The sequence below is a fragment of the Natator depressus genome, chromosome 5 (genome assembly GCF_965152275.1).
Source record: "Natator depressus isolate rNatDep1 chromosome 5, rNatDep2.hap1, whole genome shotgun sequence".
NCBI classification, from domain to species: Eukaryota; Metazoa; Chordata; order Testudines; family Cheloniidae; genus Natator; species Natator depressus.
Genome location: NC_134238.1, coordinates 25595756 through 25621281, shown reverse-complemented (window position 1 = coordinate 25621281; position 25526 = coordinate 25595756). Strand labels below are relative to the sequence as shown.

General features: G+C 38.5%; 1 protein-coding gene across 2 annotated transcripts in view; it reads right to left on the bottom strand.

Annotated features, from left to right (window-relative positions):
- NIPBL (NIPBL cohesin loading factor) overlaps positions 1-25526 on the bottom strand; it is a 296004-nt gene that overhangs the window by 95643 nt on the left and 174835 nt on the right. For both annotated transcript variants that reach the window (XM_074952486.1, XM_074952487.1), the window contains exons 10-11: positions 17744-19315; positions 2518-2700 (exon numbers count right to left, since the gene is read on the bottom strand). In XM_074952486.1, the coding sequence (XP_074808587.1) occupies positions 2518-2700; positions 17744-19315 (1755 nt within the window). The remainder of the gene's footprint in view (positions 1-2517; positions 2701-17743; positions 19316-25526) is intronic.

The window sequence follows — 25526 nt, the reverse complement described above, 5'->3', positions numbered from 1 at the left end:
TTTAAAACCATGAAAGGTAGCCACAACTTAGTATTGACAAACATGTTATCATCTTGTCTAGATCAATCAGTATTAAGTTGCAACTCCCCTTAAGAATTTTAGTACAGTAAAACAAAAATAGAATATTTCAACTATGTCATTATGTTATGTCAGTAGGAGTACTACCACCACTACTGGTACGATAATATTGAAACATAATAAAAATATAAATATGAAAAACTATAAACATTCAAAACAAAACTATTCCCCAAAATAAAAAAATTCTGAAATGAAACAGTTGAAAAAACATTTAGACAAAAAATTTTCAACCAGTTTTAAAGTACCAAATACTTCTGAAGAAGATGTAAGGACCATAAAAGTAGGCATATGCGGGATAATCTGACCCCACATTAAGTCTCATTCTGATCTCTAGGAGGTAAAGCTTGATGTAAGCCATGAAACAGGTTTAATATTCCTTCCAAAATTGTTAATTATAATTCTGGATATTTTTGATATCCACATAAATACCCAATGCATTTTTCAATCTTGTTAAATTCTTGGCCTTAACAACTTCCCATGGCAACGAGTTCCACAGTTAAATCCAAGCTGTGTGAAAAAATATTTTCTTTTATCTATTTTGTATTTCCCATCTTTTAATTTAATTAAATGTCCCCTTTGTTCTTGTGTTAGGTGAAAGGAAAAAAAACCTTCTCAGTCTACCTACTCATTGCAACCTCCTCACTTATTCATCTCCATGGTAAGGAAACAATTCAATTCATTCCCTCTCTTCATACCAAAATGTGTTCATGCTTTTGATCATTCTTGTCACTCTTCTCTGAACCCCCTCTAATTCTGCAATATCATTTCTGAAATGGCATGACCAGTACCGTACACAGTAGTCCAGATGAGGCTGCACCACTGATGTATAAAGGCATTACATGAATATCTGTATTATTCACCATCCTATTCTTTATGCATCTTAACAGCTTTTTTGACTGGAGCTGCACATTGAGTAGAGATCTTCACTTAAGTTTCTACAATGACACCCTAGTCCCTTTCTTGAGTAGATCCAATTCATTTTGAACCCTGTAAGGTGTGTGAGTTGTTTAAATATTTCCTTGCAATGGGATTACTTTGTATTTATCAACATTCAATTTCATTTGCCACTATGTTGTCCATTTACTTAACTTTTTAGGTCTTTCTGGATTTCCTCATAGTCTTTTCTGATCTGGACAAACATAAGTAACTTTGCATCACCTGTAAATTTTGCTACCTCACTACAGTCCTTCCTCCCTTTCCAGAATATATTAAACAACACAGAACCCAATACGGAATCTTGAGGCAACCCTCTGTTAATTTTCATCATGGAAAAAGGTTAACAGCCAGGTGCCCCAAAATTCTGTACATCATGGTCAAAACAGCCGCCATTGGTGTCTTTAAAAAAAAGGTAGTGTACTCCTCTTTGGGTTTCCATCTGGATGTGATGAGATTTCTCTTTTAGAGTAGGTGATAGAATTGTCTGTGGTCTCAGTCAGACCCATGGGAGCTCAGTATCAGATTATAATACATGATTTTGATGACCATCTTGCCTTTCCTCCCCCAAATAACTTCCATTCAGGCCTGATTTCAAAGGTTATCTCAAGAGCTGTTAGAACTAGAAGTAATTTTGATTTGTCCAAGCAATAATACCTTCCACCCCCAGAGGATGGGGCAGTCCAAGAAAGGCTGTGTCTGAGAAACCCACTGGGAAGAAGGAGCCTAAGAGTCTCCTTTTTTCTTCTTCTTGTGTTTCCAGTTAGGAAAAGTGACAGGTTGGTTTGTGCGTGTTTTCTTTTTTGAGGTTTAAAAAAATTCCTACGGCCACATCACAAGGAGAGTTGTTTGGTATGACGAATTCCAGACCTCTGACTGATCTAGCCCCTGTATGCAGTCAAATCTATCAGTCTGCCTCCAGTACTCCAGGGAGAAGGAGACTATTCCCCAGTTCAGTTTGTCAGACATGGAGGAGACATGAGAATTTACAAAACTAGTTATTAAGATAGTAAATAGCATTATGTGGCAGCACTAGGAGTTTGAGATCCCTGACTGCAAAAATCACACTGGAACTAAAGTATGGGTAAAGTAAGATGATAAATATTCAGTTTTAAAATATGGGTGGTCACCAAATTCATTAAATTATTTTTTCAACATTTTCATATAGAATATTATCCATGTAAAACTTCTCAGGTCTTTTTTAATGGTCTTTTCTTTAACCTGAGTCTAAAAGTGTCCTAGAGCACAAGTGAAAAAGTCTACGAGATATTCTGCCATAAATGTAGGATTGGGGAGAGAAGTTTAACAGGCTACCTATTCATCTTGCGTGGTAAATTTAGGTTTAGTAATTTTTCTTAAAAATAAGTTACTCAGTCAACGAGTTATCTAGACCCCAAACTTAACTAGTTCTTATATTAGTTTTGACTAGTCAGCTAAGAAATCTGTTAGCAAGAGCAAAGAGTTACCTGCTGTGTAACAGTAGTAATAGAATGACGTACTACTTACATTCAAAAGCTTCTTCGCTTTCATTGTCTTCATCAGAACTGATCTCAGCATATTTTGGTTTCTCATTAACTGTGCTACGTTTGCGCTTGTTCATTTTCACACGTTCACAAAGTGGCATGGTGGATTCAATTTCTGCCAGGAGCTCTGGAGGCAACTCCTTTAACACTGACTGATCTATGCTACCTATTAATGAAGAGTAAGAAGAGTAAATGTAAATCAGTAAGGGACCAAAGCTGTAGTCCTTTCTCAGGACTAATTCTAACAGAGCACCCACTAAATATCTCATAGTTAGATATTCTTGAAAGTAACTGATGTCATGAAGTCCTCTGTCCAAAGTTTTATATTTTGTCAACTTTACAATTAAAATGATCATACTGCATCTCTTACAAATGTACTTTAAAAAAATATTTACCAGCATATACATGATACAAATTCAACCAGCGACCTTCACATACATTTCCCTCACTCCCACTAAACAGAGTCTTACTTTAGTTGGTTGTCCAAATTTGCAGAAGTGTTTAAAAAAATTAGGCTAAGTCAGGATTCAGTATGCATCATGGTCACATTTCTACTTATTCTGCAACATCTCCTTTACCAGTGCACATAAGAGGATTACTTTGCAATATCAGCAGGTGGAAACAAAAGCAATCAGAATTTATAAGGTTGTTAACCTTAAAATAAGGCCCAGATGACTAGCACACCTCAATTGTTTCCTATGTGGAAATACAACTTTTTTGTGGCTATTACAGAGTTCATTTTTGTTGCTCTTTTCTTAAGCTTAACACAAACTTAAACTTAAAGCGATTGATTAGGTACCAAATAAAAAGAAACAGCAAATAGGAGTACGCTATTTTCTACTAATATTCCTTACAGTACCAGAAAGATTATGTAGCATCACATCGCTGTCATCACACATTTTGGTAGTGCTGTTAGGCCTATACAAAGCCAGGACCTCTTAAAGACACTCTTCTATAGGGAGGGTCACACACATATTTCTCAGCAATCAGCCAGGAAAACCAAATTAGTTCAAAGACCAAGTATTATGCTTCAGCACTGGTTCTAATGCCCCGATCCTTCACAGACTTATACAGGTGCATATATTTATGCACTGAATAGCTTCGCTGAAGTTAATGAGACTACTCATAGCGCAAAAAGCATGTGCATAAGTCTTTAGAGAATTGTGGCCTAAATAAAGGCATGACAAAAAGCAACTCTGGGAGGAAGACAAGGAGTGGCAGGGGACAAGAAGAACATGTTTCTGCAACTCAGTTTTTAGTATTTTCTTTCTTGTTGAATTCAACAGGATATGGTCTGCTCTGTACAAATCATCTCTCACCAAAGTTTCTTAAGAAGAGTTGAGGTTATTATATACACAGAGCCTCATTTGTTCAGGTTCATATAGAAACACCTGGAAAATCCAAGTTTATGCATAAGAAATGAGTCTTATGGTAACAAGCATTAGTCTACAAAACACATGCTAATGATTTTGCTCTGCTTCAAATTTACAGGATATTTATAAAAACTAAAGGGACACACAACTTTCAAACAGAAATGTGATTTTTATTTCCTAAAATATTTAAGAGTAAAACATTGAGGAAAATTTGTTTTCAATGTATTTCATTTTTGCATTTGATAGTGGATTTAGTGTATAGTTTTACTGTTAGCACACTGCACAGTCAGTCATCTTTTCCTCTAGTTTGTGTGCCTTTTTTGAACAGTAGTATGGGAGGGGAAAACATTTTGCAGTTTTCTTTAGATAAGATTTTTAAAACCACAAAAATTGGCAGAAGGCAACAGGGGCAGCTGAACTACCTGAAACTCCATTCAAGTTTTGAAATTGACTAGGATACATTGATGAAGTGCCTCTAATATATTAACTACCATGCATGTTAATCCTTTTTTATATTTGTACACTACAATATATTTGTAACAATCAAAAATAAGTATAATGAATCATAATTTATACTTGGGAATCTTTACATTTTAAAATATAAAGACATTTTATGTGTATGTATTTTACTATACAGCATTGTAAACAAAATTTCTGAACACTGATATGTTGTCAGATACAATCCATCACTTTTCACACTTACCAAAAATTAAAACACCAGTGTACTCTTTAGAACAATTTACTACAGGACCTCTGTAAAGTCCTAACTACATCATAATCAATCACGTTGGTGAACCCTGTGAGAACATAGTTGCCCCCAACATGGTTAAAGTGTAGTTCAATTTTACAGTATAAACAAAATGTGTGTTATAACCTTGTCTGTGAAACATGCTAAAGCTTTGGCAGATCCAAATATAATATTTCCTAGTTAAAATAACATTTCTGTGATCCACAATTAAATAATACTGTAATGAGGAATACTAGAAAAGTACATGGGGAGGTTGGCATACAAGATATGTACTTTTTCTGAAAAAGTTCTCTAAAACAGCTTCAGTCTGAGCGTTCAAATGTATATTAAAAGCTTTGACAGTTAATATTAAAAAAATACTTTAAAAATATATTCACGCAAGTAACCTAACAGACAAGTCCCAGAGTTCAGTGACCAAAAACGGCACCCTGTTACGCTTTTCCAGAATAACACTTTCCCTAAAATTCCTAGATTCACATAAATAATTTCAGCTTGTATCTGTAATTACAAAAACCACCTTTAATTTTAATGAAAATACTTTCCCCTACCTAGTTGATCATCTAAATTAATAATACAAATTATCAGTTGATTTTATTCTGAGAAATGTCATGGTATTTGCATTTATTTTACAACCTGAAAAAAATACAAGTAACTTGCTTCCCTCAGCTTCCTTTATTTACACTATTCAATAATAGGATCAGAAGTCTTTCACGGTATAGCATTTCGTCTGTTGGCATCTTTATTTTATTACAAAAGACTAAAAGCCCATTGGTACAATTAAATGCCCCCAAATTTAGCTAATCCCAGGGTAAAGTTGCCCAGTAGTGCATTATGATGTTTCAGAATGCGTTGTGGCTAAATTTAAAACACTATGAACCAGGAAATGAAGAGTTGACACACACACTACCCTTGCAATGCAACTTTAACTTTACCCCAGCTGGAGATGGCAACAGCCACTACGAATGGCTCCATAAGGGTGGTGTAAAGATTAACAAACTATCAAGGAGAATGGATTCTCTATCTTTGAATGCCTTCAAATCGAGATTTACTAAAAAGATGTTTTAGTCAATCACAAGTTAACAGGCTCAATACAGGCGTAACTGGATGAAATTCTCTAGCCTAAGATACACAAGTTATCAGACTAGATGGTCTTCTGTTCCTTCTAGTCTTAACATCTATGAATCTATACTAAGTAGGTATGAGAAAGGATTAAGAGAATGTGCCATTGCTTGTACTTTGGTCCATAGATTCGAATTCCAGCATTCCAGCTGCATTCACTATGTTAGGTGTAGCTGTACTGAATGGATAAAGGATTAGTAGAAGCAGCCTGGCTACAATATGAGGAGAAACACATATGGACTTTGAGGGATCAAGTACGCCTCATTTGAGCACTGAATTTTGTAGGCTGTGTCAGTAGAAGTGCATGAGGGTGTCTTCTTGACATGGGGATTATCAGCAGTCTGGTGACAGTGGTTTCCAGGGTTTAGTGACAGGAAAATAAAGGTAATGTCTCAGAAGAAATCCTAAGCACAAAGGTGAAGGGGTGATAACATTTAGTGAGTCTGGGGATGTTTGTGTGGAGTAAGGTTAGTGTTTGAATGTAGGCCAGGTGCAGGTAGCTCCTGTTTGCTACACCTGACATAAACCCGAATTTTGCCTTAGCAGACAGAAGGTGTTAGACTTTGTCCTTCAGCGCACACGTGTTTTGTTTGCAATGTGTTCTGTAGCATCTGTGAGGACAGAGTGCTAGTACATGTGTTATTAATGTGTTGGGGTATCGCTTAAAGAGGGCAAAATTAAAGTTGCGTTGTGGGGCTGGTGTGAATCTTAACTCTTCATTTCCTGGCTTTCAAAGGTTTAAGTTTAGCCACTCTCCACAAGGCTCTACTGTGCAACCTTAACTCTGTGTTAATAAAGTTTTAAGGCATTTAATTTCCTTGTTTTTTTTAAAAAAAATAGTTTCGCAGTATTTGCACATACCACAACCCATCTCCCCCACTCCACTGCCTCTGGCTCCTTGACACTGATTATCCTAGGCACAGAATGTAGTGTAGTGGTTGCATGTTGGTCCTTCCACTACCCTTGCATCATCTCCTTAGCTCGTCTTCTGCCTGTCCAGCACACTGATTCTCCCTCCTCAGTCCTGCCCATGGAGAAGCAGGCATCAGCCTCGGACCTGCATGTTGAGGAGCTGGGATAAGGACATAGAAACAGTCCAGGGACTAGCATGGAGTCAGTGGAGACATTTTTGAAGGGGAACAGACATGGGATCACATCAGAGGAAGAAGGACTGTCCTGTGGTTAGGACACTAACCTGGAATGTGGGAGGATCTGGGTACAATTCCTGGACTTTGGGCAAGCCACTTAGGTTTCGTCCACAAAGGAAGTTATAGAGATCATATCGCCATAACATTCTCTGTGGATGCTTTCTTCTCAATAAGAGTGGCTTTTTTTTTTTCTTTCTTATTTCTTAAACCATTTTCAAAGCAACATAACCTAAAATGGAGAAAGGCAATCTGACACCAGAAGAAGTGTCTCTACACAGGGAGATATACTGGTAACTACAGCAGCACGAAGTCACACCTCATCTAATACCAATACAGCTTCCCATGTAGACAAAACATTTGTTTCTGTCTCAGTTCTTCATCTGTAAAATGGGAGTAATAGCACTTCTCTACCTCACAGAGCTATTGTGAAGATAAATACATTGAAGTCTTTGAGGTGCTCAGGTATTACAGTGATGGGGGGCAGATAAGTGCCTATGATTGAGTGATTGATGGATGTGGGTTCCTGGAGAGGACAGGGTTGAAGCCACCTCAGCATCCCCCGCTGCACAGCTCTGATTCCCTACTTTCCACCCCACTCTTCCCTGCACTGTTCCAACACTCCCCCTCACTGCTCTGACCTCCCATAATCCCCCCAAAAAGCTCAGACTACCCTACCACTGCTCGGATGCTGCTCCCACTCCTCCAACATTACCTCCCTCATGCCTAATACCAAATGACTAAAATCAGTTGGGGGATGATTAAAGTCATAGTTTTAGCTCCCGTTATGTGCAAAAAAAGTTAGACGAATCAAGCGATTTTGTAAAATGCTGGGTTTGTTTAGGGAACTGTATTTTGGGAACCCCTTGCTCAATTGATCCTAAACCTGGATCAATAACTCTATCCCACACCCCAATCGGATATGGCAAATTTCAAGGCAATCTGGACAAAGATTCAGATTTTAGAGCATTTAGAATAGTTAGCCTTTAACTAGAAAGCAATGAAAAACCTCAACTATAGCACAGCATGAGCTCTTTTGTACCAGCTTCCAATGGAGGCAAACAGACACTTTTGATTAGTAATCGAAGTACAGGACTAGGGATCATTTCCACAAGGTGGTTTTTATTCCTTAGTGTCCTTCTCTGAACTCCTCACTTTTACCTATTTCTAAAATGAGGCTAGTACAACCCACTTTTGACAAATGCTTTGAAAGAAAAATATGAAGTGCAAAATCATATAATAGTACTCTGTAGAGACACTGTTGGCAGATTCATGACCAATTATGATTAATTTGAAATTTTGTTTTTATTTGATAAGTGTGGTAGTGGTTTTTTTGTTTTGTTTTGTGCACAAATGTAATAACTTAGTATCTTTTTTACCAATATGGAAGCTTAGATTTTGTAATTGATGTGACCCACAGATTTGTCATACCCTATGTTATGATTAAACAAATTAAAATTTGAGCCATCAATCCTCTTGAATGTTATTGTTTTCAAAATGGAAAGTGAAAATACGCCTCAACTGAGGTAGTTGCATAACTTTTTCTCACATTAATGAATCACTTGTACATAACACTTTCTCCACAGACATTTGAGATATTGGTAAGCAAAAGAAAAAACAAGCTTATTTCCTTTGTCCCAGACTGTTATATACCAACTTTTAATGGGACAAGATGGTAAAATTAAGAGGAAAATGAGATTTTTTAAACATGCAGAACATCACTATGCTATCATTTCCCCGCCCCACTCATTCACTTCCTTTAAAACCACAACTCATTTAACTGAACCCATTAAATTTAAGTTTAAAACTGATTTTAATATTTCCATCTCTTTTGAGGTCACAATGAGAGTTTCTTTGCTTGCTTTCAACCTTCACTATCATTTTGGCAAAAGTCAGGGCTCTCTTGAACTTCATGACCTAATCATTGTGTTCCTTTTTTAAATAAAAATGTAATTTTAAATAATCATTACATTCACCAAAATAGGATAGTCTTAAAAATTAAATTTCAGGCCAATGGTAATCATCTAACTTGAAATAATTACATTTATAATTTTAAAAAGATATTTAAAACTACAATATGGTATTAAAAGGAGCACTTAACTATCAAAAAGACATGAGAAAAAAGAAAAATCAATAATCTGAAAGCAAACAAATAGCTCTATCTTACTCCTATTATAGTCATAGGCCAAACTCCCATTGAATATGAACAGGATCAAGTTTAAAGGTAGAAATCAACAGGTTAAACTTTCTTAGGTGAAAAAATCACCTAAAGCAGATCAAAAGTGTTGAATGCTGTACCGCCAGAAAAATTTGTTCACCAGTGGCTAGTAGGAAATTTTCCCCATTGTCAAGTTCTGCTGAATGTAAACTTTCACTAAAAAAAAAAAAAAAGCACATTTTTCCAATCACGAATGTCTAAAAGTAAGCAAACACATCCAACATTTAGAAATCTAAATAAATGGCTTCACTTTCAGAGGTGTTGACTTCTACAAGGGTTGTAAGTGCTTAGCATCTCTGAAAAATTATACCACAAGTTTCTAACATTTTTGCTGCGAAGATAACCTTTCAAATGCGAACCAATTAAGTTCTGTCTTTCTGAATCTGCAAAAAGACAGTCCATGTCTGATTCTATTTCTGCTCTCCAGGAGATGAACAAAATTTACAATAATCTGGTCAGTTTCAGGACTGTGTTCAGAAGTAGATGAGCATCATGTCAATTTCACGCTTTTGCCGCTTAGACAATGCTTTGGAGCAGCAGCAAAGGCAGGCGCTGGAGTGGAGGAGAAAAAAATAGAGGACAACCCACACAACTCACGGTAGACTGGACATGGAGAGAGGGGTGAGGTAACTGAGACCCCTCCTCTTTGCAGTAGCAAACTAAGGTATATGAGAGAAAGATATGGATTGTGTGTGTCTGCTTACATCTGACAACCAAGGGGGTTACAAGTTGATCTGATATCTGCTAAGGAATGGGCATACACAAGATGAACCTTCCAGAGCACTATGTTAGTATAAATCCTGGGAGTGGGAAGTGGTAGAGTCCTGTAGTGAGACAGGGATTCTGCGCACGGGCCCTGCAGGACCTGCTACCATAATAGCGGGAGCAGGTAAAATGTACTTTGTTGCGGGCGGAATTGGGTGGGAAAAAAACCAGACTGCAGTAATTTGTGGGAAAACACTAAATCTCTCATCAGTTTACCATTTATATATAGATTAACCAACTTTTTTTTTTAAAGTAGCATGGGGAAATCTGTCTCTCTTGCAGAATTTGCAGGATCTAAAGTTTTTGTGGGTAGGAGTGGGATAAAAATGCAAGAAACAATGCAGTAGTGGGTAGGAGTAGGTATTGTGGGGTGCGGTGGAAGCAGAATTTTTAAAAGTCCCACGCAGGGTTCTAGCAAGTGGTGAATTTCTTTTTAGGGTTTCCTCCCACTTTTTGTGTCAACTTCCAGCTAACATGTCTGGGAAATTTTTCAAACGATAAACCTGTTCAATACAACCCAGACAGGGCAAAGCCTAGAACAGAATTAAATTAGACACTTTATCTTTGCTTGAGCTAGAATTATTTTTAAAAAAATCCATTTTATCATTACAGGTTTCAGAGTAACAGCCGTGTTAGTCTGTATTCGCAAAAAGAAAAGGAGTACTTGTGGCACCTTAGAGACTAACCAATTTATTTGAGCATAAGCTTTCGTGAGCTACAGCTCACTTCATTGGATGCATACTGTGGAAAGTGTAGAAGATCTTTTTATATACACACAAAGCATGAAAAAATACCTCCTCCCACCCCACTCTCCTGCTGGTAATAGCTTATCTAAAGTGATCACTAGGATTACATTATGGTACCAAAGTCGGATCTTCAGACTGACCTTGTCTAAAGGGGGCCAGGACAGAATTCACTGTTTTACTGGGTCAAGCTTTCAACTGTTTTACTACAAGCTTTTAACTGTGTTATTGTGCGAGGCCAGAGCCAGAGGCAGCGGCAGCAACAAAACAGCGAAGGCAGAGGCTGAAGAAAGCCAGAGGCAGAGGTGGAGGCAAAAGCAGTTAGACAATGAAGGCAGAGGCCAAAGAAGGGCCAGAGCCAGATGCAGGCACAGAAACAGGCAATATTTTAATTATTTATTGGGCAGAGCCAGAGCCCAAAGAGAGCCAGAGGCAGCCCAAGTAGAGTACACCCTGACTAACGGGGGCATAAGAAAAGACTGGGGGGGAAGAACCACTGCCTCAAACCTGTCTGAAGGGGGAGGTGTGTGGTAGGGTGGACTAGGTCCTGAGGCCCCCGGCTGGAAGCCTCATGGCCCTGCATCACTCTGCCCCAGACCTAGAGCAGCAAGTCATCCTCCAGGAAGCTTAGAGTGGCTGCAGAAGTGCGGTCAATCAGAGGGGCTGCTGGAGCAACCAATAAGGGGCCAGAAGCCTAGCCTTAAGTTGCTGTGTGGAGCTTGACAAGACAGGACCGGGTGCCTGGATGGCTAAACGAGCGGCAGGCCACAGACAGCTCACTGGGCAGAACTGAGCCCAGGGAAAGCTGCTGAAGACCAGCTGAGAGAACCAGCAGCCAGGTGGATGCTTACGAGAGGCAGGTGCCACCCTGATATGAGACACCCCCCACCCCCCCCAAAAAAGCAGGCTCACACCAAAGCAACCAAAGAGGGCTGTCCGTGAGAGGCGGTCGCTGGCCCAAAAAAAGACTGATTGCAGGTATATCGGCAAGAGAAAAGGGGGCAGTCATGAGAGGTAAGTGCTGACCCCATTACAGTCCCACATGCTCCCATGTTTTTTCCAGATGCTTGGGGAGCCTTTTAGTGCAATGGACATGACTCTCAGCTAGTGTAGTCAATAGAGCAACACCTATTTATACCAACTGAGGATCTGGCCCATTGAATGCAACACTGAACAGGACACTGTTTGAAGCCTCTTTCTATTATTATACCAAATGAAAGTTATATCTGCCATAAATCCCAAATGGTCTGCAGCTCTGCTGGTATAGTCTCTAATGTTTATAAAGGCTCCTTCAAACATTGCACTCATCAAGATAATCAATAAGTCAAACTTCTGTAAATTCCAAGCACTCCAGATATTGGTTTCACAGCATTTAATAGATGTTCTAGTTTCACCATTGGAAGCACCATTGGCGCTTCCTGAACCATAGCTATTAAACTTATAGGACTTAAAAGCTCAACCAGATGTACTTATACATTTTATAAATTCCATGAACTCTATTTTTCTCATGGAATTTACAAACTTTGCCAGCTTCGTGCAAGTAGCTACAATTCACAAAAAACTGCAAGACTCCTTAACTGTGGCATAAATACCTTTCAGCTCCCCTGCTACTCCTTCCCAGTTATGTTATAAATGTGAATTGCCCCATACATCTCATGAAAGGGGGCATGGATCAGTGTTCACATCGCACTCCCCATCAGTACCCAGCCCAAGCTGGGGAAGCTAATGATCCAACCAGTGGACCAAATTCGGCAATGAATCGTGGTCATGTGCCACCTGAGGCACATTGCACATACGCTAAGGAGATGATCTCCTGGAAGCAGTGAAGGATTCTCCTCACCCAATCAGAGAACTGTGTGGGAGAGCAGGAGGAGAATGCAACATGCCAAGCTCACTTAGCCAAGACATAGATATACCCTGGATACTGGGGTAGGTACAGGGGATTCCACTGGTACCATTTCTAGGAGCAGAAACCACTACCCCTGCCTCACTGGGAGAGAAGGCCTTCAGCAGGGCCACAGTGTGGGGCAGAGCCACAGGGAGCCCCTATGACAGCTTATGCTCAGGACCATGGAGTGCATTACTCCAGCCTGCCAATTACCACATGAATAGTGCTTAGACTACAACATGCCCTGAAAACTCAATATGGGATCCAACAATCAAGCAGGATTCTTTACTTCTCATGCATCACCCCCAGAAATAAATGTTCTGAAGGCCAAAGTATACCTCTCACTGACACCAAGATAGTTCCATTTCCATCAATAAGTTTGAATAGATGTAACTGTTTGCAACTTCAAAATGATTTTGATGATGTCACACAAGTACATTTCAGGAAAGATGTGGACAAATTGGAGAAAGTCCAGAGAAGAGCAACAAAAATCATCATTAAAGGTCTAGAAAACATGACCTATGAGGGAAGATTGAAGAAATTGGGTTTGTTTAGTCTGGAAAAGAGAAGACAGAGGGGACACGATAACAGTTTTCAAGTACATAAAAGGTTGTTAAAAGGAGGAGGGAGAAAAATTGTTCTTCTTAACCTCTGAGGATAGGACAAGAAGCAATGGGCTTAAATTGCAGCAAGGATGGTTTAGGTTGGACATTAGGAAAAACTTCCTGTCATAGTGGTTAAACACTGGAATAAATTCCCTAGGGAGGTTGTGGAATCTCCATCATTGGGGATTTTTAAGAGCAGGTTGGACAAACAGCTGTCAGGGATGGTCTAGATAATACTTAGTCCTGCCTTGAGTGCAGGGGACTGGACTAGCTGACCTCTTGAGGTCCCTTCTAGTTCTATGATTCTATAAGTATAATATTGGCTCTGCAGTGTTAGTGGAAATAAGTATCAGTAAAAAAAAAAAAAATCAGTTGCTTCTGTAGGAAGAATACACTTAAGGAGCAGTTTTAAGTAAGATGATGCCATTTTTACACAGTCACAGAACAGCTGCACAGAGTGTTATCAGTGTGTGTTAACAGAAACTTCTGGGGAGTGGTTAAAATCTCCTTTGTAGATCTAGCCAGAATCTGAAAGCATTCAGTACAAATACGGTATCCATGCTGATTAATCCTAAAATGATCTGTCTACATATGAAAAATGGTCCTCTGCACTAGACTTTGTCAAAGATTCTTCGGTGAAACCACTACAGTTTTTAAGACAAGCTCATGTGCGATATGACAAGACCCAAAAAAAGGTATTCTACACAAGTCTCAAAAAAAATCCCATTTGTCCTATGGAAAGTAGGAAGCTTTTCTCAGACAGCATCAGTGTCTACAGAACTGAAGCCTCTATTAAAAATAATTGCATTTATTTTTGTTGTGGTGGCTTCCAAACATGAACTGAATGTAAACCAAATCACCAATATCTTCTTAAGTCTGCAGACAGTTCCATTTCCTCTGTGGCTGCTCTTTATTTTGGCAAGCTGCTGCAGAGAGAAAACTGCTCCTTTCCAAATTCTATGAGTAGCCAGGAAACTGACAAGAATCAGCTCAATTTCATGCTGCAGCTGACTGGCACAGCTATGAGCAGAAACAGAGGCAGATACTGGAGCTATTGACTGGAAAGAACTAAGAACTGGAATCTGGGTAGAGGAAGGATTGCAGATATAACCCACTCACCGCAGCCAGAATACTGAGGTGAAAGAAGAATACCAGAGACCTCACACACAACCCACCTTTGCAATAAGAGACTTTGGAGTAGAAGGGGGAGGATGAGGGACTCTCAGATTTTTAGACCAGAAGAGAACATTATAGTAAATTATGATGATTTGAACAACACAGATCAAAGAATTTCACCAAGCGATGCCTGCATCAAGCCCATAACTTCTGGTTGAGCTGGAACTATCTTTTAGAAAAAACATTCAATCTGTGAACGGAACAGAGAAAATGTTCCTTCTTCCTTCAAACAGCCAGAGGGGATTGGAGGGATGATTCAAATTTATTAATGGCCTACTAGCTAGAGGCCTATATGAAGAACAGTGATCCCAAATCAAGGTTCAGGATAACAACTTGGAGAATCCCAGGAACCTCCTTTTTCCCAGCAATGCCCCTATTTTTTAAGTCTTTGGCTAACAGGCTTATGCCTCTGTCTATTAGGAGTCTGTTAAAATTACACAAGCCCGTGTACCTGGGATGGCTGTGCAGCAGAGAGAAAGACTGATGGAGAAAAAACTGCATGCCACTAAGGATTTGTTTAGATGCAAAATTGCATCAGTTTAACTAAAGGTGTGATTTTTAAATTGATTTAATTTGACTGCTGCTAAAAGCTGTTTGGACACTTATTTCAGTTGAAACCAGGTTTATTTTAGGTCGTCATAAATTGATTAGGAACAATTTTAAGCTAAATCTAAATAAACCAATCAAACTGAATGAGTATCTATATAGGGTTTTGCAGCAGTTTAACAAAATCTGTTTAAAAATTAAACCAGAGCAACCTGTGTGCATAGACAGGCCTCAGCGGTTTCTTGGGGGGTAGCAGAAGAAGAAAGGACAAGGAAAATACCGGGAAGGAGGTGCAGAACACCATGTAGGAATTGTAAGAGAAACAGACGAAACGTAGTGGGGGAAAAGAAAATGGACATTGAAGACAACACTGGAAAAGACTCACCACAACTTAGTATATGATAGAAGAGAAAAAAAGCTGAGTGAAACCATGCAGGAAAGTAATGAATAAACAAAAGCAAGGGTGTTATCAAAAGTTACATTTATAAGAATGTCTGACAAATTTAAAAATTAAATGTTGTACACAAACACAGAACAATAAATTCCTTTAAATTGGAGAAGGCATAGTTTTGGGGAAATGGCACAAGTGTTTTTCATACTGGCTAGGCAGAATCCTTCAGCCAGCAGCTGCCAAGGGAGACCTTTAGGTCTAGTTATGAGTGTTTTCAAACACTGAATTACACCGAATTATTCAGCATCACACATCATAGAAACAGATTGTCTATAAGATTTTCAAATGTTAACATAGAACACACATGCAAAATTTGAAGTGCAAAGGCAGTTTCTGAAAAATGTGGATGGCCACATGTCAAAAGGTTTATAAAAAATCTAGTTACTTTAACTACAGACTCTCCATCGAGCTTATTTCCAGTTCTCTAAGACTATTAGTCTAGAAACAAAACTGAAAAAACTGACAGATGCTAGTTCAGGGATTTACATTTTTCCCCACTAACAGAAAAAAACGTTTTCACTTTGGAAAAGTGACAATATATTGCATGTGTGTCTATATATGGAATATAAAAAGGGGTAGTTTAAGTTCTACCAGCAAGAGTTTAAGATGAATGCATTGCTCATGTGTGGAAAAGCCATTAATCGCTAAATGGGCAATTTAATCACCACTAAAAAGTGTCATTACAACCTTTAGCCACCATGTGCTCTCTACATGCCACAAATTACAGAAAATCTATTTTAGGAATATTTTAGAGGGTGCATATATATAAACTGCAAAGGACTCAGAGGGAGCAAGAACCTCTAAAAATTATCTAAAATAGATTTTCTACACATGACAAAATTATGATTTCAAAGTCCATCATCTTAGGCCCTTCCAAGAGTAGTGCTGGATCCCATCAGAAAGCATAGAATATTCCTTCATCAATGGTATAAAGCTCCCATTTCTAATCTTGTAGGCTGAGATATGAGACATAAAATTGTGATTTTTCATTTCTAGAAAGGTGTTATGGTTGCAAGACCCAGCCCTAAACCTCAGAAAGATAACTGTGTGAGGAGGCAGGAGTGAATCTCACATTTTGGAGATGAGAAAACTTTTCTCTGGTAGGTTGATATTTAAAAAAATATAATTGGTGTTTTGAGCAGCTCAGAGGTTTGGAGAGCTAAAATAAACTGTGAGCAGAAATTAGGTGTAGCAGTGAAAGGTGCATGATAAATTTATCACATGGTTTTTTGGTTTATCCCAGATATCTCCATACTTATGTACACACATGCACAACACACAAAGAGCATTACTTCATCTTACTGAATCAATACAGCTTTATAAGAAAATGTCTAAATGTCAAATCTGTGAGCAACTAGATATGATGTTAGCTATTTAAGCAGCTATGGGCTCATATGTATAAATGTATGTATTTCAAAGCCTCTTCCACCACACAATTGATTTATCCTTTATTTTGTGGCCTGACAGACTTGTAGATGTTGACACATTATGACTTCTACAAGTTTTACATTCATTTAACATCTAAAACACTTAAAACCATAATTTTTAACTTGATGGTAAGGTAGCTTTCACAATGTGGAGTTAGTGTGTTTATCATCTAGATGAGTACTAAGAAACAAATTTGATCAGTCATCTAAATGAAGTGTTAATTCAATACAAAAATCATCCACCTAAAAACACACAAGCTGCATCAAATAAGATTCTGTCTACATTATGAATTCAACTATGTCAGCAGACCAGGTTATATATCAATTTAAAGATCTTCAGTCTTTCAGCATAGATGGGATCAGACAGACAATGGTGTCTCCGAATTGAGCTAAAGTCTCAAGGCTAATACATTAACACAGCCATGCTGCTTTAAGCATATTGGGGGACAACCATGTAGTATGTGGGTTCCCGCAATACTCATTTATAGTGTAGATTGGTTAGATGAGTTTGCCCAATACAACTAGGTGTCCCTACTGAATCATATCATTCCATTCATTTTATAAGAAGCTATAGATTCCAGGAATAGTAAAAAGTCTTAGGGCTGGATTATACGTGCATGTTTTGCACTGGTGTAACTAAATTGATTTATTTACCCCACTGCAATCCCTAATGTAGAGACACTTAAACCACTTTAAATCATATTTGTACCATATCTATGCATGATTTAGAATTAAGTGTCTCTACATAAGGGATTTGCACAGGAGCGTAGTCCCACCAATTAAAGATTTCTAATATTGACAAGCCATTGCATAACTGAGATTATACAGAGTCAAATGGAAACCACTCATGTAATAAAACAGAGAAATAATTTGTTAGTGCCAGTTCAATTAGCTCAAATTTTAAAAATATTTATTCAATTTCTATCAATAGCAATATTAAAAAAAAATTTAGGAAGAGAGGGAACTTACTAAATGTAATACAAATTAACCTTAAAAGAGTCTTACCTTTATTTGATTTGGATGACTTGTTCTTGTTGGGTTTAAAACAAGAGCTCCTTGATTTATCTTCTCTGTCTTTAATAAATTTTTGTACATCATCCAAAGAAAGCTTTTGCAGAACAACTACTGGCTTAGCTCCTTTATTTAGATCTTCTACTAGCCCAATCTTCTCCACTTTGTCCTTTTGTTCACCCTTAATTTCAGTTTTCCTTGGCTCCTGAGTGACATTGCCATCTTTATCACGCTTGATTTTTGGAATAACAAAATGTTTCAATGCACCAGATCTTCCCCCCAACAAATAACTGGGAAACTCTGCCTTATTGTCAGTGTGTGGTTTATTACTATCCACTTTACTCTTATTACCATCTGTCCTTCGTTCATCCTTGCTGTTGGGTGATTTAAAACCAGGTTTATCAAGTCTTGATTTACTAGAATCTCCTTTACTTTCCTGTTTAATACGAGGACTGTCTGGTCTTGATTTTTGTTCCCCAGAAGAGAACCTCTCTCTTGACTCACCAGACTCATGTCTATGTTTTCTTTCTAGTTTCTCAGTTTTTGAACTATCAGATTTAATCCCATGTTTGGAGTCATGCTCACTTTTGCTTGAGGATCTCAAATATTCAGGTCTTCTGATCTTGGATGGATCTCCCTTATATCTCTCTGATTCGCCCCTGTCCTCAGATTTTTGTTTAAGGCTATCATGGTCACGCCTTGGAGTCTCAGGAATTGAACGTCCATCTGGTCTTTGTTTTGTTGGATCTGATCTACTTTCAGATTTTACCCTGGAGGGATCAGATTTAATTTCTTGTTTATGTTTAGATATTTCAGGTTTCCTCTCTGAAGACGGTTTACTAGAATCTCTTCTATTATCATGTCTATGTTTTGGCGTTTCTGGCCTGCCTTCACTCTTCTGTTTTGGCGTTTCTGGCCTGCCTTCACTCTTCTGTTTTGGCGTTTCTGGCCTGCCTTCACTCTTCTGTTTTGGCGTTTCAGGCCTGTGTCTTATTTCCTGTTTGCCATTATTTTGTTTGCCCTCATTTTGTTTCACATCCATCTGTCTGTTCTCATTTTGTTTTGTTTCCATCAGTCTGCTCTCATTGTGTTTCACATCCATTAGTCTACTGTCATGCTTACTTTCATGTTTAGCTTCTATCTGTTTGCTCTCATTGTGTTTACTTTCCATCCATTTGCTTTCATTTTGTTGCATTTCTGTCTGTTTGCTCTCATTTTGTTGAATATCTGTCTTTTGACACTCAGAATCTGACTTTTTTCTAAGGGTCTCGGGATGGTTTTCAGGTTTAAGTTTAAGAACTCCAACAGGGTCTTCTTGGGGAATAAAAATAGATCCATCATTACACTGTTTTATTTCTTCAGGCTTTTTGATGGTGTCTGAATCCTGAGTTACAGTTGCCTGAGAGTCCACTCGTCCTGCTTGCTGAAGATCAATACTAACCATCAATGCTGGCCTTGACCCATTTCCTGCAGAACCTGTCTCCTGAGAAGCTGGTCTATTTCCTCCAGTAGCACCCCCAGCCTCCTGTGGATAAGAATCTTGTTTTCGCTTCTTCAAAGGCTTATCTGCAGATTGAAAGAAAAAAAAACACAATACACATGAAAGGATAAACCTCTACGCGAAAGACCCCCCCCCCCCCCAAAAAACCTGAAAAACAGTCTCCCTACAGAAACACAGGCAACAAACCTACCCTATGAAAGTAAGTGTGTGCATAGTCTGTAAACACATTTTCAGTATATTCATGGATTATGGTTTAATGTTAAAAGAACATGGAAGATAACAACATGCAGCATTCATAAATCAGCAAATGAAAAAGTTAAGGTGTTCCTCCATAACCAGAATTGCTTTTTATGCATAATGTAATACATTTTCTACTGCAGGACCCAGTTTGATTCAGTGCACGTAAAGGGTGGCGAAGAAAGCAGAGTTTTGTAGCGAACAAGGCATGGATTCTCTCTGCCCTGTTCACTGTGGTGTTTGGATTGTGTGCAAACAGTTTAAGGGACTAACACTGAACAGTGAGAACTAAACTACCACCTCTAGAGAAGTACAGTGGAAGAGTTGAGGCCTGCACTATAATTCATATACACAAAGGGGCAGTATTGTGCATTTCCAAACCTGAATACTTCATGTTGCAAGCTTAATTTTTTTAAATATTATTTCTGAATGGAATACAAATATCCTCTAACTTCAATTACTTGATTGGACAATTAATATTTCAATTTACGGTTTACAATTTACAAAATCAACGTATACTTAGAGTAGAATCCCAATAACTTTGGATTTAAAAAAGCAGCACCTTGTCATGGGTAGATTATAAGAAGTCAATATAAAAATAGTATATAGCATGTTTATCATCCATTAAACCTAATTCATTACTATCAGAATTTCCCAACAAGATATTCTAAATGAACATTCATCTGGTGGGTCCCTGAAGCTAAAAACTTTACTTGCAGTACTGCCCATACTTTCAGGTGTCACAAATCTTTTTGTATTTGGCAAACAAGACCTGAAATGTAGGGTCTGTTTTGTTTTTGTCTTTTAGCTTTTTAAATACCCAATTCTTTCTTGAATTTTCAGTTCTTTATTGCAAGATGGATTTTCCCAGCTTCACCTCAGTGTCAGAAGAAAAATAATCAGATAAGATATAAGAGAGAAAAACATAAAAAGGGTAACCTTCAAACTCTGAGGGTAGTCGGAGAGATGAGATAAAACTCTGCAAATTGATAATCTCCACAGAGGGAAAATTACAACCTCTGAAAGATTCTCACCCTGGAGAGTAAAAAGCTTGAAGTATCTTCCCTAAAGTTAAAACAGAGCAAAGATTTAACAAGCAGCAACATGGTCAATAGTAATAATGTGAACAAGGGATTTTTTTTCTCTTAATTTTTGTTCCTATCTCTATCTACATATCTATAAAATGAGGACTCGGATGAATCTTAAAAATGCAACATCACATACAACATTCACGACTGCAGAAGGCAACAGCAAGCAGGTATAAAGCTCCACACAAAAATTGGCTAAAACTGCAAATAAGGAACACTGGAAAATGTAAATAAAACTTTTTTTTGAAGGTGGGAGAGCTTTACTTTAGAAATAAGTTCTGGAGCAAAGTGTTTGGAATAGGATTCCTTTCCAACAGCTGAAGACAAGCAAGAATGCATTGTAAATGTGTGAGGAGAAGACCACATAATTGGCTTTGGATAGGTATATGAACACTCTGGATCCGGGCAGGTGGTTGTGATAACCTTGCCTCTGGTCAACTGACCCTTTAACCAGACTTCAGGTGATACCAATATGAAATGAACTCAGACGTCCACTTGGCTATGATCCTTTTGTTAACAGCATTAACCAGCAAATTGGTTTAAAAAGAAACAAAATAACGGTTGGAATTTCTAGACGCTTTAGACTGCACCAAGTAAGAATTCCAAAGACATTTTCACATCCAGTATACAGAGAAGGGCCTCCCCAAGGTGGGCATCAAAGCATGAGAATAATGTGGGGAAGATGATGGGCTCACTAAGATGGAATTCTGACACCATCCAGAGAGGTCACGAGGACCTGAAGCTTATTTACTCCACAAGATGAAGTCACTGACGCTAGGAAAATGAACTTCCATAAAAAAAAATTAACCTCAAAAGAGCTGAGTGGCTCAAAAAGAACTTTTCCTTCCGTTTTGTCAAGACCAGAATAACTTTTCATGACACAGAAGGCTTTATAACAGGAGGCTAAAGAAGTTTCAAGCCCCTACAAACTTGACAAGAAATTGCAGAGAAAAAGGTCTACCTTCAACTAGGTCATAATAGGCCAAAAGAGCTGTTCAAAGTATCTGGAAGGATTTAGTCTAAGTTGGACTCAAACAAGCAAAGAAGGTGGTCAAGCAGTTTTTGCATGGAAAGGGACTGGCAATCTTCTTTCTAGCCATTGCAATCTTCAGTAATGTTAAGATGACCTGACATTAAATTCCTGCCCAAGTTTCTTAGAGAAGAATAGAGACCATACCTTATTGCTCATATCCAGATGTGGCTGATCTAGGACTCTGGCAAAAACGTTTCCCAATTTTTAAATACATTATCTGACCAAGCTCCATTTGGACTGGATCTGGAACTATTAGGTGGATGGGGAGAGAAAATATACTGGAGATTAGGACAGATTAAACAGGAAGGAAGTTAAGATGACAAATAGGAATGGGAACCGGTGTTGGAGGAGTAATTTCTGACAGATGTCCTCTGGTTAGGAGTTACTGGTTGATGGGGTTTATTGTTTTATATGGTATGTGTAGCCTACCTGCAGTCCTTATTCATGCACTCCATGGATTACCAATTCAATGTTGCTGAGAGGCTGCAATAAGGATTAAGGTGTTGCCATTAGACCTTATTGATGGTTCTTCCCAACCTTCTTCTCTTACATATCTGCCTTCAGCTAGCTGATTTAGTCCTCTATCTAGTAGGTGTCTAGTATATTTTTAAAGACATAATCAGTTATTTAAAATTGTAGATGAAACCTGACTAGATTACTTTGTATGCCTATTTGGCCAATTGTCTCCAGATGGATACCCGGGGTCTAGCATGAGCAAAAGGAGGATCAGCAAGCAAGTGTGGTTCTCCTGGTTTTATTAAATCAGGAATGTAGGCAGTCTCTCACACTAAAATTGGACTTATGTAAGCATGTGGTCTTCTTGCTTATAGATCAAAAAAGCGAAAGTGGGAGTATTGCTAGGATTCTCTTCTGTACCTCACATTTTTTGAAGGTGACTAAGGAGGAAAGAATAGGAAAGAATCAGGAAAGATGAAAATGCAGACATAGGAAAGAATCAGTTGCTTATTGTTTTGGGTGATTGCGGATGGCTTTTGAATGGATTGGAGGGTCCATTATTGTTGAAGATCTGCTTAGACTATCAACTTCTTGGTGCAGGAACTGTGTATTTCAGACTGTGGTGAGGCAGTTCTAGCATAATTTAGTATCCATTTAGTCCAGACTTCCCCAACTGTTTTCAGTGTGGGTTTAGGCTTGAATGTGGCACAGAAATTGCTCTTAAATTCATCCACCTTCTTTTGTTCCTGAGAAGAGCAGAAGCTTGATTTAGATGATCATTCATCCAAGACTCTACAATGCTACCCCACCTATTCAATACTACTAGGAGATACTAGGAGAGGTAGTGAGATGGCCTGAGTACTTGCTTTCCAAGTATATGGCTATGGCTGGGACATGAATGACAGCTACCTATGTGAAACTAATCTGGATCAGAGTGATGTTGGTTAGCTGGAAAAAAGACCAGAAGAAATAGCAAAGATGATATCTTCACAATTTCTCTTTCTCCAGGTTCACCACCTAGGAATTTTGTTAGCTCACTTGCATACATCCCGATAGCAGCAGTGAAAAAGTCTGCATTTTCATCTTTGCTTTGTAAGGAAGTTTAGACCTTTCCTATCAGATATGGATTTTGTCACCCTCTATCCATGCCTGTCTCATCTCCAAATTGGGAGTGGACCTAGCTACCCAAGAAGCATCTGTCTGTCCACAGACATGATCTCTTAACAGTAATTTCCCACTGGAATTATGAAACTATAACAGAAGGGGGCCTACCTCCCACCTCCCCAAGCAGCAGCAATGTGAGAAGCTAGAAGTAGCAGCAGCCACTGCCAAAGTTAAAAGAAAAGGAGGACTTGTGGCACCTTAGAGACTAACAAATTTATTTGAGCATAAGCTTTTGTGAGTCTCTAAGGTGCCGCAAGTCCTCCTTTTCTTTTTGCAGATACAAACTAACACGGCTGCTACTCTGAAACCTGCCAAAGTTAAGTGACTTAGTACTGTTTAAGACCATTACCCAGTGCTAAGGACACTGCCCAAATTATAAAATTTACAGAGACAAAACACATTCAGTGTCCTGTTTCTTCTCCAACAAGCTTTTGTCTGTCATTTATCTCTGCCTACGTCCAAACAAACAATCAACACAATCTGACAATAATGAAGCAAAAATTAGTTTACTGTAGGTCAAGTACATCCCTTAGGCTTTGAGATTTGAGCTTCTCCTACCCAATAATACCTGCTGGATGAAAGACCCTCTCAATAACACAGAGATGTGGTGGTAGGGAAATCAGACATGCTTATGAATTTTTTTCTTGGAACCTCTATGCCTGACAGTCAAAAAAAAGGAAGCCCCTTTCCCCCTTGAATGGAGACAGGGAAGTTCTTATGGATCCATACCTGGCCTTACAAACTGCCACTAGCACCATCTTCCAGAATTATAGCTTCCAAATTTGAAAAAAATATTATATAAACTTTAGTTTTTAATTAAAACTACTTCAAAAAAATTCATTTGCAAGAAACTTATGACCTTTTTTATAATAATACTCCATTTTCTCAGTCACACTATTATGGTTACACTGAAAATTCTCTAAGTGAGGATCCTGCTGTTACATACAGAGGGTCCAAGATTTAAAAAAAAAAAAAAAAGTCGCAGGTAGGATCAATAACCTTCTTGGCTTCTTACTGTCAAATACTCAGGATTGCAGAAAGGCAAGCATACCTATCTATACAATAACTGGAGTTCTTAGAGATGTTTTGTCCCCATGGATGCTCCACTTCTGGTGCGTGCGCATTCCCCATGGGTAAGGCCCTACTAAATTCATAGTCCATTTTGATAAAAAATTGGACAGGATTTTAAAAAGCGTAAATTTCATGATTTCAGATATTTAAATCTGAAATTTCATGATGTTGTAACTTTAGGGAGTCATGGGATATCATACAGGAAGATCTGGATGACCTTGTAAACTAAAGTAATCGTAATAGGATGAAATTTAATAGTGAACAGTGCAAGGTCATGCATTTAGGGATTAATAACAAGAATTTTTGTTATAAACTGGGGATGCATCACTTGGAAGTAACAGAGGAGGAGAAGGACCTCGGAGTATTGGTCAATCACAGGATGACTATGAGCCACCAATGTGATATGGCCATCAAAAAAGCTAATGCGGTCTTGGGATGCATCAGGCGAGGTATTTCCGGTAGAGATAAGGAGGTGTTAGTACCTTTATACAAGACACTGGTGAGACCTCATTTGGAATATTGTGTGCAGTTCTGGTCTCCCATGTTTAAGAAGGATGAATTCAAACTGGAACAGGTACAAAGAAGGGCTACTAGGATGATCCGAGGAATAGAAAACCTGTTTTATAAAAGGAGACTCAAAGAGCTTGGCTTGTTTAGCCTAACCAAAAGAAGGCTGAGAGGAGATAGGATTGCTATCTATAAATATATCAGAGGCATAAATACCACAGAGGGAGAAAAATTATTTAGGCTCAGTACCAGTGTGGACACAAGAACAAATGGATATAAACTGGCCATCAGGAAGTTTAGACTTGAAATTAGATGAAGGTTTCTAACCATCAGAGGAGCGAAGTTCTAGAACAGCCTTCCAAGGGGAGCAGTGGAAGCCAAAGAGATATCTGGCTTCAAGACTAAGCTTGATAAGTTTATGGAGGGGATGATATGATGGGATAGCTTAATTTTGGCAATTAATTGATCTTCAACTATTAACGGTATATATGTCCAATGGCCTGTGATGGGATGTTAGATGGGGTGGGATCTGAGTTACTACAGAGAATTCTTTCCTGGGTGTCTGGCTGGTGAGTCTTGCCCACATGCTCAGGGTTTAGCTGATCACCATATCTGGGGTCGGGAAGGAATTTTCCTCCAGGGCAGACTGGCAGAGGCCCTGGGGGTTTTTCGCCTTCCTCTGCAGCATGGGGCATGGGTCACTTGCTGGAGGATTCTCTG